Consider the following 13,689-nt stretch of genomic DNA (forward strand, 5'->3'; position numbering starts at 1 on the left):
TTCCCTACCCTCGTCACTTCCTGCGCACGTACGTCATTGAACAGCTGAGCAGCTTCCCACTGCGCATGCTCACAGCTGCATTTTCATGGGGTAGTATTTTTTAACGTTAAACCGCATCACATATCATCCCACTGCGCATGCCCAGCCACTACATTAATTTATCTCCGCTCCAACCCTGAGATTTCCCTGCGGGTGCCCGTCATTCATCAGCAGGTGCGGCATCCCACTTGATCTTGGCTCAGTGATTTATATTTCCATAGACCTGCCGCCGCTTTTACATTTTGGAGCCGAGATCAGGGAAGTCTGAGGGGTTGGAGTGGAGATGATGTAATGTTGGAGCGGAGATAATTTAATGTATGTGCGGCAACAGCTGATGCGGTGTAACGTTAAAAAACACTACCCCGTGAAAATACCCTACCCCCCGCAGCTGTGAGCATGCGCAGTGGGAAGCGGCTCAGCTGTTGAATGAAGTACGTGCACAGGAAGTGACGAGGGTAGGAAATCTTTACGGGTATGTTTTTTTCACGGAACACCTGCTTCCTCCCACCCCCTCCCTAACTTACATGGCTCCTTTGACAGATCAATCGCTGTTCTGTCTGCAGCACCGCTCTCCTCTCTTCCTCTACTCACAAGAGACTGTGTGAGCAGTGGGAGCCATAAGCTCCTGCGGCTGTCAGTCAAATCCTATGAGGAGGGAGTAGGAGTGTAGTCAAGTTGCACTGTGTGTTTCTATAACCCTAATTCCAAAAAAGTTGGAAGGCTTGGGAAAAGTTGGGATGTAAAATCTACCTATAAACAGAATGCAATGATTTGCAAATCTCACAAACCCATATTTTATTTACAGTAGAAAATAGAAAACATATCCAATGTTTAATTTGACAAAATGTATCACTTTAAGAAAAAGAATAAAGTCATTTTTAAATTGATGTACGCAACACGTCTCAAAAACGTTGGGACAGGGCAACAAAAAGCTGGCAAAGTAAGTGGTACTAACAAGGAAGAGCTGGAAGAACATTTTGCAACTAATTAGGCTAATTGGCAACAGGTCAGTAACATGATTGGGTATTCAACGAGCATATTAGAGAGTCAGTGTCCCAGAAGTAACAATTGGCAGAGGTTCACCAATCTGTGAAAAGCTTTGTCTAAAAATGGTTTCAGAATTATGATCCTTAATGTAAAATTGCATCAAATAAGACTTAAAATACATCATCATTTACAGTACATATTATCATCAAAAGATCCTGAGAATCTTGAGAAATCTCTGTGCACAAGGGACAGGACCAAAACACAATATCGGATGCCTCTGATCATCGGGCCCTCAGACAGCACTGCATTAAAAAAAGGCATGATTCTCTGATGGACATCACTGCATGGGCTCAGTAATACTTCCAAAAATCACTGTCTGTGAACAAAGCTTGCCATACCATCAAAGAATGCAAGTTAAAGCTATATTATGCAAAGAAGCAGCTATATCAGATCATGATCCAGAAGCGCAGCCATCTTCTCTGGACCAAAGCTCATTTAAAATGGTGTGTTGTGATCTATTTGCGTTGGACTTGATGTTTTGTATCATTGCTTTCTTACACAATTTTTGTACTCTGTTTACTTTGCATCAATAAAATGTAAATGTAAAAAAAAAAAAATGGTCTGTTGCAAATTTCCTCTGAACTAAAGAGGGGAGGGACATTCTAGCTTATCAGTGCAATGCTTGCATCTCTGATGGTATGAGCCTGCATTCGTGCACATCAATGCTGAAAGAAATATCCAGGTTTTAGAGCAGCATGTGCTCCCATCCAGACAATGTCTTTTTCAGGAAAGGCCTTGCATAATTCAGCATAACAATTCTAAACTGCATACTGCATTCATGACAACAGCATGGTTTTGTTTGTAGTAGAACTGTCCTGCCTGCAGTCCAGACCTTTCACTAATTGAAACATTTTGATATCTTGAAACTAAAAATATGCCAAAAAAGACCCAGGACTGTTGAACAGTTAAAATCCTATATCAAGCAAGAATAGGACTGCATTCCTCTCCTAAAACTTCAGCAACTGATCTCCTCAGTTCTCAGAAGAGTGGATGCAAAACCGTGGTAAGCATGGAGCTGTCCCAACTTTATTGAGACGTGTTGTTGCCATCAATTTCCAAATGACCTTATTTTATTCTTAAAATGGTTTAAACATTAGATCTGTTTTCTATTTTCTATTGTGAATATAATCACGGTTTATCAGATTTGCAATTCATTGCATTCTGTTTTTATGTTGATTTTATACATCGTCCCAACTTTTTTGGAGTTGGTGTTCTATGAACGCACACAGCCCAGCACTGGAGCAAGCCTGGACAGGTGCCTTCTCAGCAGCCAGCACCTCAGGCATGCAGGCAGGAGGGTGTGCTTAGCTGAGAAAACCCCTCCTCCCCTTTTGTGGACTCCTTGGATGTATGACATCATTTGCCTAGGCCTGGAAATCAGGAAGTAACTGAAGAAATGTAAGAAAAAAACCTTTTTAAAACAAATATGATATACAATCCTATCTATTTTCTAATGGTAGCAGCATAAGGATTACAAATAGTCAATGTCGATGGAGAGAGTGAAGTTCTGCTTTAAGAGAAAATCTCCAGTCGGGCACATAAAACATCAAAATTACTTTTATTTGAGATATAAAAGTACCATTAGCTTTTTATACCTGCAAGTGTCCCTGCTGAACATTTACTCCTACTTCCCATTCTGGTGACAACAAAGCCAGAAGAAATCTCAGTATCGCCTAAACAGCAATAAAAACTAGACAGAAGTTCTCTGCTTTCCCCATTCTATCAAAAACAAAAGGACAAAACTTGTGGCTGGATTTGTCCTTTAAGCTTCAGTTGATCAATCTAGCGAAGTCAGACCATTCAGTGAATTTCTTAGGCTGAAATCAGAAATGACTTTTAAGTTGTATATAATTTCTCATTGACTGAGTGAGCAAAGCTTTCAGTAAACCTCGGGGAGGATGGTTGTTTTACTCTGCTTTACTTTTGTTCTGTGCAATCTCCCAGTTTCTAGAACAGTGTGGGTGGATAAGGCGCAAGCATAATTAGAATTGCACTGTCTTGTGTATAGCTAGGAAGAGTTTGTATATGTTTTTAGATGACTAACAAGCATATTTATAAAGTGACAGAAATTCAACTCTCTAAATTAAGGCTCTTTATTGCAGCTATTCAATAAACATACTGTATGGATTACCCAAACTTGGAAAATCTAATTCTTGTACACTTATAATGCAGGGAATGAAACATCCATCAGCCACTACTTTCCATTGACAAATCATTGATATTAACCTTGGTGCTGCTCCTCCCAATCTACTTAGTCTACTCACATTACATCCATAGTATTGCGCATTTTGCATTCACAGTTTGCACCACTGGAGCCGGTATTAGCGCCGCTGTTTGTGGATGATACATGCACAATACCGTGAATGTAATGTGAGTAGATTTTTAGATTTTATACCAATAAACCTTATGGTGTTATTGGAGGTTGTCATGTGTTTCCTTTGTAGGGTAATATCATCAGAGAGGCAGTTCATGGTGCAGTCTCCTGTCGGTATGCTCTGTGGTCCTGGAGTTGAAGGATTTTATTTCTTTAAAGTCCACACACCTCTGAGCTTTGTATAGACCTCCTATAGCTTTCGGGTCTTTAGTGTCGGTAGGAGGCTGTGTGTGGCAAGGTGGGGGGAGTCAGGGGTGTATTCTGGATAAATATTGATGGACTCTGAGATTTCTTCACTAATGGTGATTGTAATTAGCACACAATATCTGTGGAATCACTATACTACACATCTGTAAAGGGGTTCACTGTTTGTTTTCAGCGCAACATTTCTGTATCATATATATATAGATAAACATATTTTTTCGGTTATGAATAGAGTAGGGAAGGGTTAGAACTTCTATGATGTTATGGTTGCTATCTGTGTCCTAGCTGGGTAGTTTCACCCATCTATTTGCCTTAGTGACCACTTCATCCAGACATAAAGTGGTGTGAAATATTTATTCTTCCAAACAACAAATCCAAGATCCAGCCTCTAGATCCACTATACAAGACTTGCTTACTGCCCTCTGTCCAACTGCAATAGGTTTTTATGATAATATATGTGGGACTTAAATAGCTAAACCACTAATGGATTGGACATCCCTTTGAAAATCTCGCCTTTCCTGTACTCCTAAAGAACAAGCAACAAAAATAAAGAACAAAATACATTTCATGAAACTAAGGTATTCTGCATAAGATTCCCTGAACAGAGTTACAGCAACCTTGGGTGGGGGAGAATTTGGCAGCCCTAAACTTCTAAAAATACTTTTTGGCATGACAAATGGTCCATGAGCATATATGGCTGACTACAAAATCAGATGACCCAGCGGTCTTTTTGAATGCTGCGGCTATAGAATCTCACAAGGTTCTATTTCTTTGTGGTCCTGATTTTCCACACCTGCAAGCAAATTCACTTTGCAGGACCCTCTGATCCTCCTTCTTAATGACTCTATAAACCTTTATGGAATAATACAATGATTTTGCCCTTTCTAGACATACCTGACCCAGTGGTGTAGAAATCCTGAGGTTTTACATCACTAATAATGGATTATTGGTAGCATTTGCAGACCTTAAAATTTCTTTACAACTACTTAATCATTACTTCTTAAGATACTTACAGTTTAGACATGCCTATCTTCTCAATTTGAACTGTCTGGTTAACCCTGTATCCAACTAATTAACCAACTCTTCCCATGAAACACTAACCCTGATAAACCATTATCAAGCATTTACAAAATGTTATATCCAGTTGTGGATAGGCTGTTGCAGGCCTGAATTGGGAACTCTCCATGCCTTGATGATGCGATGAGATGTAGAGTCAACTCTACACTATGCTGATCTCCGCAACGGATCAATTGATCTACAATAAATTCTTACATTGAATTTATCCAACACCAGCCAAACTTACCAGAATCTACTCCTCCCAGCCCTCTAGGTGTTAGAGATGCCTTTTATTTGAGTGTTTTGGTGTGAGATGTTTGACTTTATGTTTAGGCTTACCAGAGTTCCCATCACTTTGGATTTTACATTACCTCTTGGGGCTCATGGAAAACATTTCCTATATGTATTTTTTATTCTAGGAAACGTTTTCAATTGGAAGAAATCAGCTTTGCTTATCCTGAAGTCCTGGAAGGCCTTAAAGGCTAAATGAACCTAAAAAAATAAATAAATAAACAAATGCACATATTTTGAAGGTGAAAAAATGTGCATTTATTATTTTTTTTTTCTCAAAAGCATGCAGAGCTCTGCACCTGTCTTCCTATAGTTCTGTGCCTGTAACTCTGTATGGGCTGTCAGATTAAGAGCTGCAGGATTATTGAGTGGACTACAAGCATGCCCATCAGCACACTGGCAGTCCATTGAAATTACAAGTCTATTTGCTGCTTGTTTATGGTTGTTTTTGTTGTTATTGTATTGGTTTCTAATGTATGTGTACTTTTTAGAATTTTTTATATAAAGTATAAAACCAATAAATGAGAATCTTCAAACACAGGTCTTTTTTTAATCATTATATATTTTTTTGCTTTTGCTGTAGTTCTCTCTTTAAGATTCCGATCTTCAAAACTCCCATTTATAAACAAACTTGAAATGTGGCTAAAGACCAAGGACTGTTTATTTAGAAAGAAAGTTGGATGTGTTTAACACAATCCAAGTAGAAAAATCTCCATTTTTTCCATTTTGAATTTGAAATCCTTTTAGTCAAGAAGTTCCTCTGATGTGTAAAAATCACAGACACATCTGTTTCCAGGCTGTGTGTAGATATTTTTCCCCTAGGTACATTCATTATGACAAATCCAAATAATTAGTATTTCCCCACCATCCCACAATGCAAATCACTAAAATGCAGGAGTTCCTGAGCTCTGATGTAGAATAAGATCAGTATTTATATCCAGAATTAGGCCCCTTTTGTATGGGTGGTTTTATCAGGTCTGCCTGTCAGTTTCACAAGTAGACGTACTCGGAAGTGTCCTATAAGTTCATAAACAGGGGCTGTAAACAGACATGCGCCAGTGTATTTCCACTTAACTGTGAGTGCATCCAAGTCTAGAAAAAAATGGAAGAGGTCTACACCATTTTTCATTTTTTTGAAAACAGACACAAGTCTATTTATGCTGGTGTGAATGTAGCCTTAAGAATACTTTCTGTAGCTTTACTTCTTCCTTATGTCAGTTCCTGCTTATTGGACAGAAGTAATGGTGTTAATTCACTCCCATATGAGAAAGCAGGAAAAAAGGGCAGACCCAGAAGAATAATTTGCTGACCAGAAAGATGAAAGTGTATGTGTAGGCAAAACTTTTTTTTCCAGTTGTGAATCGAGTAGGTAATAGTTAAAATCCAGTGAAAATTAAATGTTTGCTGTCTGTATCCCATTGGGGTGGATTCCATTTACTTTCGCTCCCAGAGACACAAGAGGGAGCAAGAGGAAATTTCTAGAAAATGAAGGGAATTCCCATTATAGACAGCTGTCACAAGAACAGGTGAGCCCATTGAAAAATTTCCCTTCTCCTTCTGTTGTGGTGAAGACTCTAAAATTTGATATTTCTGCTTCAATCATTTTTATTCATGTTTTGTATTGTGAGACAGTATAAGAGACAGTAAACATAAAGCTGTAGTAAGGAAAATGTACAATCCAAATATTGTACAGAAGTAAATAGAACACGATCATGTTAATGGTAAATTAGGAATGTAAAGCGCAGAAGCCACAGGAAAGAAAATCGAGTCATCTATTGACTGCTTAAGTCTAGTCATCATCTGAAACAAGTAGGAGAATAGCCAGAGAGCGATCGATACATTCCTGTTTGCGTAGATATTTGAACATAGGAAGAACATTAGCTTGAATAATGCTGACATTTGATTTATTAAGGTTGATGACTAGATATGGCAGAGGATTTATCATTTATTGAAATTCAAAGGATTCTGGGAGATTATGAGCAAGGTCTAGGGGAGGGAAATATCTAGGGTCATGAATTTTTGTCAGTTTACATGGAGACCTGAAATAATGGTGAAATTCCATAATGGGTCAAAGAGTTTTGTTAGGGAGATTTAGGGAAGGCACCAAAAAGCATGTGTGAACCCCAGGAATCATTACAAGCCTTGGATGTTTGCAATTTATCTTAATTGGTGAAATTCATGCTTTTTCATGTTACATGGATTTGGTTGGCTTGGGATGACATTCTAAGCACTCATCTACTAAGTTTTGTTTAAGAGTTCATTTTTGGTGCTTTCCATATATCCCTTCTGTGGCCCACTATTAACACTCTGTATTAATGGGGCACTCGTTTTGATGGGTGAATTCTCAGGACCCTACGGTTTTATACTTTATGGGTTATACATATGATACTTGTCATTTATGTGTTGTAGTGCTTGAACTCCTGATGAAGCCATTTACAAGATGAAGCATGTTGAGAGATGATTACACCAAACATTCTCGCTGATGCTATTTCAAGTACCGGATTAAGAAATAACACCAACTATATGTGCATGATTTTAAGTTTGTTTTAGCTGTCTGTCATGCTTTTATGCATTGTAAAATATATGAATACACTTTTTATGTATGTTGTTTTTTTTTTTTGGTTGGCACTTGAAAAATTAAATTTTTTGTTTGATTTTGTTTTTAACTTCATGTCAATTTTTTCCTGTTGAGATGCTAGTTGCATACACCTCCCCCTAATGGCATTATGGGCTTCCCAGGTTGCAGTTTGGAAGGGCATACTACCTGTATTTAATGTAAAGTATTATTGTAAGGAGGCACCTATTAAGAAGCAAAAAGAGGGGTCCTTTCAAAAGTGACCTGTTAATGGGCCAGTGGAAATGCAGGCTTTTCTGAATGAGCTCTGTAGTGTGATAAAGACAGTATAATGATTGGGCCAAAGAAAAGAGTCTGTTTAAAGGAAGGGGGGAATTTGCAAAGAAATTATGTTCTATCCCTGAAAAAAATTGATGGAGCTGTGAATAATGGGTATAGTCCTCTCTGGTTGGGTTGGTTTTTTGCCAGGTGTCTGCCAATCCATACTATTCTAGGAGATTGTATAAGAACTTGATAGTTGAATCTTGAGAGGTGGTAAGGAGAAAATGGATCTTGCTCTCTTCTCTTGACAGGGGTGAAGTTTAAAGTTGTAGTCTCCACACATCAATTAGATGCAGAAGGAAACATATTTCATACTTTATCTTGCCTGATAGCAGAAAATGAAGACTTCTGAATTAAAACAAACTATCCATTACCACAATATAATAAACCATCATCTATAATCAGTTGAGCTGAATTACTTGTTGCAAATATTTACTTTAAAAAATTTAAATTAAAAAAATGACTTTAAAAAAATTTTAAATTAAAAAACTTTACTTTTCCAATCATGTAAAAAGCATCTGCAAATAATTGGGTATTCAAAGTGAACAGGAATGTGCTTATCACATGAATAGATAATTGAGATGAATATTCACACAATATTTTGAATGAGGATTCTTAAGTCCTTTAGTAAATCAGCCTAATACTTTCAGCCTTGCTCATTTATAATCCCAAGTGTACTTACAAAGTTAATATTGTATGTTTGTTTAAGGGCAGTTTTTTTATACTGACCCACTGTACATTTTGAAAGCACAGATTGATTCAGAGGCAATATCCATGAGTCACATAATCCTGCAGCAACTGGACAAATATAAAAAAAAACTCAAAGAAGATTTGTCTAACAGTTACCTTTCTTTTCCTAAATCTGCATTGGCAGGCATGACAAATATCATGAAACAGTATTTAATGTTTTATTTTTCAGCCACATTTAGTTCAATATTTGGAGCAATAAACCATGCCTCTGTATTGTGTTTAACAAATTTGATTGTATAATATGGAAAATAAAACTGTACTAGAAGAAAATGTTAGTTGCCTGGCTGTGTCTGACCACAGTACGGAACCACTGACCAGGTAAAAGGAATATGTTTTAGTAGAGTCAGAACTCTTGATTGACATACTTTATCTGGTTCAGTGAAAGTATTAAAGCATTGGCATCAACTTAACTGACAGGCAACTTGCATTTTTAAATCAAAGTTCAGTGATTACACCCTTCAGATTATTTTAGCAAAGGTTTTCTTGTATAGAAGTAAAACTGCCAGCAACATAGCCCACTTATAATTTTGGAGACGCTGCAACCCCATGAAAAAAAATGTATGCTGCCCTTATGTCACAGATATTCTGGAACATGTGCATTAGCTGAACATGTCATAGCTGAGAAGGTCTGAACTATGAAAAAGAGCTGATCTTCCATTGTGCTATCAGTGTTTTGTTTTACGTCTGTTCCTTTTTAAAGCTGTGTTCTCATGACCTGATTTACTAGATTCAAGGTACCAGTGATGGTCAGAAGCCTTCAGATATAATTGCACACTTGGTTTTACAGACCAGGACATGTCCACATACGTTAGCATGGGTGAACGTAGCTGTCCTCACTGAACCACCACTGGGATGTAGCTCACTGTGATTACCAGTTAATGACCCAAAACAACTAAAGCAGCAGCAATATGGACCAGGCAAATATAGGTGCATGTTTACATACCCTGTCCTGAAACCAAGACTCCAAAAGACAAAACAAAGGAGGTTATTGAAGCCTGTACTTCACATTGAAGAAAGGGGAATCCAGATTTTCGGCTGCCTTTGGCAAAAGAGACCCAACTTGTCAAATCGGTAAATCAAGCTAGCTTCTGTGCTATACAAATGCAGCAAATTAAAGGTGTACAGCAATGAATGATCTGTGAATAGATGTTTTGCCAATGTGCAAAAAAAAAATCTCCTAATTAATGACTGGTTGAAATGTTCTCTTTATTTTTATTTTTTTCAGAACTGGCAGCAGTGATCCATATTGCATTGTGAAGATTGATGATGAGACCATCATCAGGTACAGCCCTCTTGAAAAGTTGAACTCCAGGCAGTTAAAGCGTAACTAAACCCAACATTTTAACAGTTTCAAAAAACAGTTTAATTCTGGCACATGGAATGAGTTGTCCCAGTTGCTTGCCTGCATCAAATGGCTGGTGTCATAACTGATTACATGTTCAGCACCATGGCAGTTGAAGATCAAACAGAGGCTAAGATGGCAGCCTTCTTGGCTGAAAATGATAGTAGTTCCGCTTTAAATATTCAGATGTAATGTATATGTGTACTGTTTTACCTGCCAAAAGATTTGTAATTCTGTCCTACAGTCTAGGCCCTTTCTACAGACTACACTGCAGTGCAGCCTGTAACTTGAGAGTAAATACAATGAGGTCTAGGAGCTGACTGATCAGGAGCATACTGATGAGATCATCACACTGCTCTCTCCTACCCTCAGAAAGCTGCCAAAATTACATAGACAGCTCTGTGAAATTTAGTACAGCCTATCTGGCTTAAAAACCTCTCCCCATCCCCCAGCCTGAGTGCTACTGTACAGGGGATTAGAGGAGGCAGGTCTATTGGATAATATATAAATTATGTATCTGTTGCACTTGGTAAATATGTATAATACTCAATATACTAAAGAAGCTGCAAGCACAATATTGCGGAAAGGACAATATAAATAAAAAAGGAAGAAAATAGTGCAGCACTATAAAAAATCTAAATTAGGTTTCATAAAAAGTCCACATCCAAAAATAAAGTCTCAGTAGTTTTCACAAATCTGAGTGCAGCAGAGTAAATGTGTAGAGGCAACCACCGACACCCAATCACACAGCCTCTTACCATCCGCTTCTGACCCTCATTACAAAGGTCTAGAAATGCAGTAATCAGCAATCCAGTGGGCCCTAATGGTGGCAGAAACCTCCTCTCCAGCTCCCTCAAACGATCTCCTCCAGGACTTAAAGACGAGAAAACAAAAAGAACTCTCCTCATAGTGTAGGGGGTATCAAATTGATTTAATATAAAATTGAAGAATAACACTCACATGCAAGCAGCAAACATTTTGCATGTCTTAGGTGAAAAACTATCAACATTTTAAACCAACGAGATGGCCGTCATGTCCCAGCATGTAATGGCGTTGTTTGTCTCCAGCTTCTGCCTACGCGTTTCGTCATCAAATGACGTGGTCAGGGGCGTGGTCTTAGCCATATATACATGCCGGACAACTCAATTGGGTGGGGATTAATAATTGCATTCCACCGACCGGAACTTGGGATATAACTCCTTACCAGGGAAGTATGCACTTGTATTACACATGCGTTCCACCTTCTGAAGGTCAGAAGAAAACTCGGAAAACGAAGTTCAAAATACAAGGTCAAAATGCAAGACCATATATCATATGGTTGCTTAAAATTCACATATATCAAAAACTTTTATTAAAATTTACCACGACTGAACAATATCTAAATTGACAATGGCAACATCCAGTATAAAACTTTATCTTAGTTAAAACGACCATACCGGGACATGGCACCATCTTGCTGCCTTAAAGATTAATACATCATTAGAATATCCCACACAAATAACATTTATATGTATCAAAATAAAATAAAATCATCCAGAATCTTAAAAAACACAAAATACCAAGAAATCAATAACAAAAGGTCCTATTGTTTAAGCATTATTGATAAAAGTGTTTAGATCACAATCAATGATCATACCGAATTAGGTGTACATCTTGGTCGTATAAATCCACCTCGTTTCTAGTTTAGAAACTTCCCTAATCGCATTACCATCTCTCCCAACTACTGGTGAATTTGTCTATACCCAAAAATAGTTCCCTCAGGATTCTTATTATGGTAGATAGCATAATGCTTAGACAAACTGTGTTTAGGGTAACCCTTTTTGATATTCCCCACATGTTCATTTAACCTAGTTTGGAGCATGCGAATAGTGCGACCTATATACTCAAGGCCGCATGGACAATAGATAAGATAAACAAAATTTTTTGATGTACAGTACAGGTAATAAAAGGATTAATAGCAAAATGCTTATGGATAGTGTAAGACTTAAAATATTCAACCCTCCTATCTCTCTGAGCATTGATCCTACAAATAGAACATTTCCTACATGGAAAGAAGTCACCCATATTTTGAAAAAAATAAATTGTCTTGGTGGGCTCTGTCACATTAGGAGCTATCTGTAATCTCAAGGGGGTCACTCCCCTGTAAACAACTGGAGGGGGTGGGGTGTCTACGGTAGGTGTGGACTTAAAACTCTTATCACTAGGCAATAGATCCCAGTGTTTCTGCAATATATTTTTAACTGAATAAAGCAGGGAGGAATACATGGTAAAAAAGCATATTTAAAGGAATCATTGGAATTAGCATTCCTGGGTGCCAGCAAATCATCCCTATTCGTCTGGTCTGCACAAATAAGTGCACATTCCAACTCAGCTGGATCATATACCCTTTTTTATGAACTTAAGTTTAAGGGAAGAAGCTTCATGCAAAAAAATCCTCATGATTGGTACAATTCCTCCTCAGCCTCCAGATAGGAATGGATCTCAACCAAGCAGAATGGTAACAACTGTTGGTATTGATAAATCCATTCCTATCAGTTTCCTTAAAGTGGGTAGATGTAACAATGGCACCCTCCACTACTTTAATCTGTAAATCCAGAAAATGAATATCAGTACTACTGGACTCTTGCTGAAGAATGATACCCCTATCGTTCCTATTCAGCATAGTTATAAAATCATTTAGAGAATCGTGGTCGCCACACAAAAGAAGGAGGATGTCATTGATGTACCTTTACTAGCCCTGGTCTCGATCTCTCATAAATTACATCCTCCTCCCACTTGCATATAAAGAAATTGGCCATACTGGGCGCATACTTGGCACCCATGGCCACACCTCTATTCTGTAAGTAATAGGAATATCCAAACCAAAAATAAATGTGACCCATTGCAAAATCCAAAAGTGACAACATAAAACTTCTCTGGATATCCAACAGGTCGTCTGCTCCCAGAAAATGTTCAACTGCCTCCCTGCCATGCTGGTAGGATATAATCGTATACAGAGACGAAACAGCCGTGGCAAGTAAATAACTATCCTTCCACTCAACAGATTTTAGCACATTCGTAACCTGTGTAGAGTCCCTTAAAAATGATGGAGTTTTAGCCACTAATGGCTGCAAAAAATAATCACTATATTTACCCACCCTGGAAGTAACCGAATCAATACCACTAATAATCGGCCTTCCAGGGGGGTGCATGGGATCTTTATGTACCTTTTGGAAGGTAGTAAATCACAGGGACTCAGGGAGCAACAGAAACTAAGAAAGGTTTCTCTTTCTTAGAGAGAATTTTATTCTGATAACTATTTTCTATCAAGTACACAAGCTCTTTCTTATATTTAAGAGTAGGGTTGCCTTTGAGTGGAACATAAGTGTCCTGATCAGATAACAGCGCGATGCATCTCCGACTTATAAGCCTCAGATTCAAGGATAACAATACCCCCACCCTTGTCGCCAGGGCGCACCACTATATCACAACGTTGTTTTAAAATATCCAATCCCTTTTTAACCACTTCAATACAGTGCACTTTCAGCCCCTTCCCGCCCAGGCAGATTTTCAGCTTTCAGTGCTGTCACACTTTGAATTACAATTGCGCAGTCATGCTACACTGTACCCATATGACATTTTTATCATTTTTTTTTCACACAAATAGAGCTTTCTTTTGGTGGTATTTAATCACCACTGGGTTTTTTATTT

At 38.1% G+C, this 13,689-nt stretch overlaps 1 protein-coding gene across 2 annotated transcripts in view; it reads left to right on the forward strand.

Moving 5' to 3' along the window:
• The window catches only part of LOC309547738 (ras GTPase-activating protein 4-like), a 227,785-nt gene that overhangs the window by 61,332 nt on the left and 152,764 nt on the right, over positions 1-13,689 (forward strand). For both annotated transcript variants that reach the window (XM_082247716.1, XM_082247715.1), the window contains exon 2: positions 9,883-9,939. In XM_082247716.1, coding sequence (XP_082103842.1) covers positions 9,921-9,939 — 19 coding nt within the window. In that variant the 5' untranslated portion in view covers positions 9,883-9,920. The remainder of the gene's footprint in view (positions 1-9,882; positions 9,940-13,689) is intronic.

This window comes from Pelophylax lessonae (genome assembly GCF_965119305.1).
Source record: "Pelophylax lessonae genome assembly, chromosome: 2".
In the NCBI taxonomy this organism is placed as follows: Eukaryota; Metazoa; Chordata; class Amphibia; order Anura; family Ranidae; genus Pelophylax; species Pelophylax lessonae.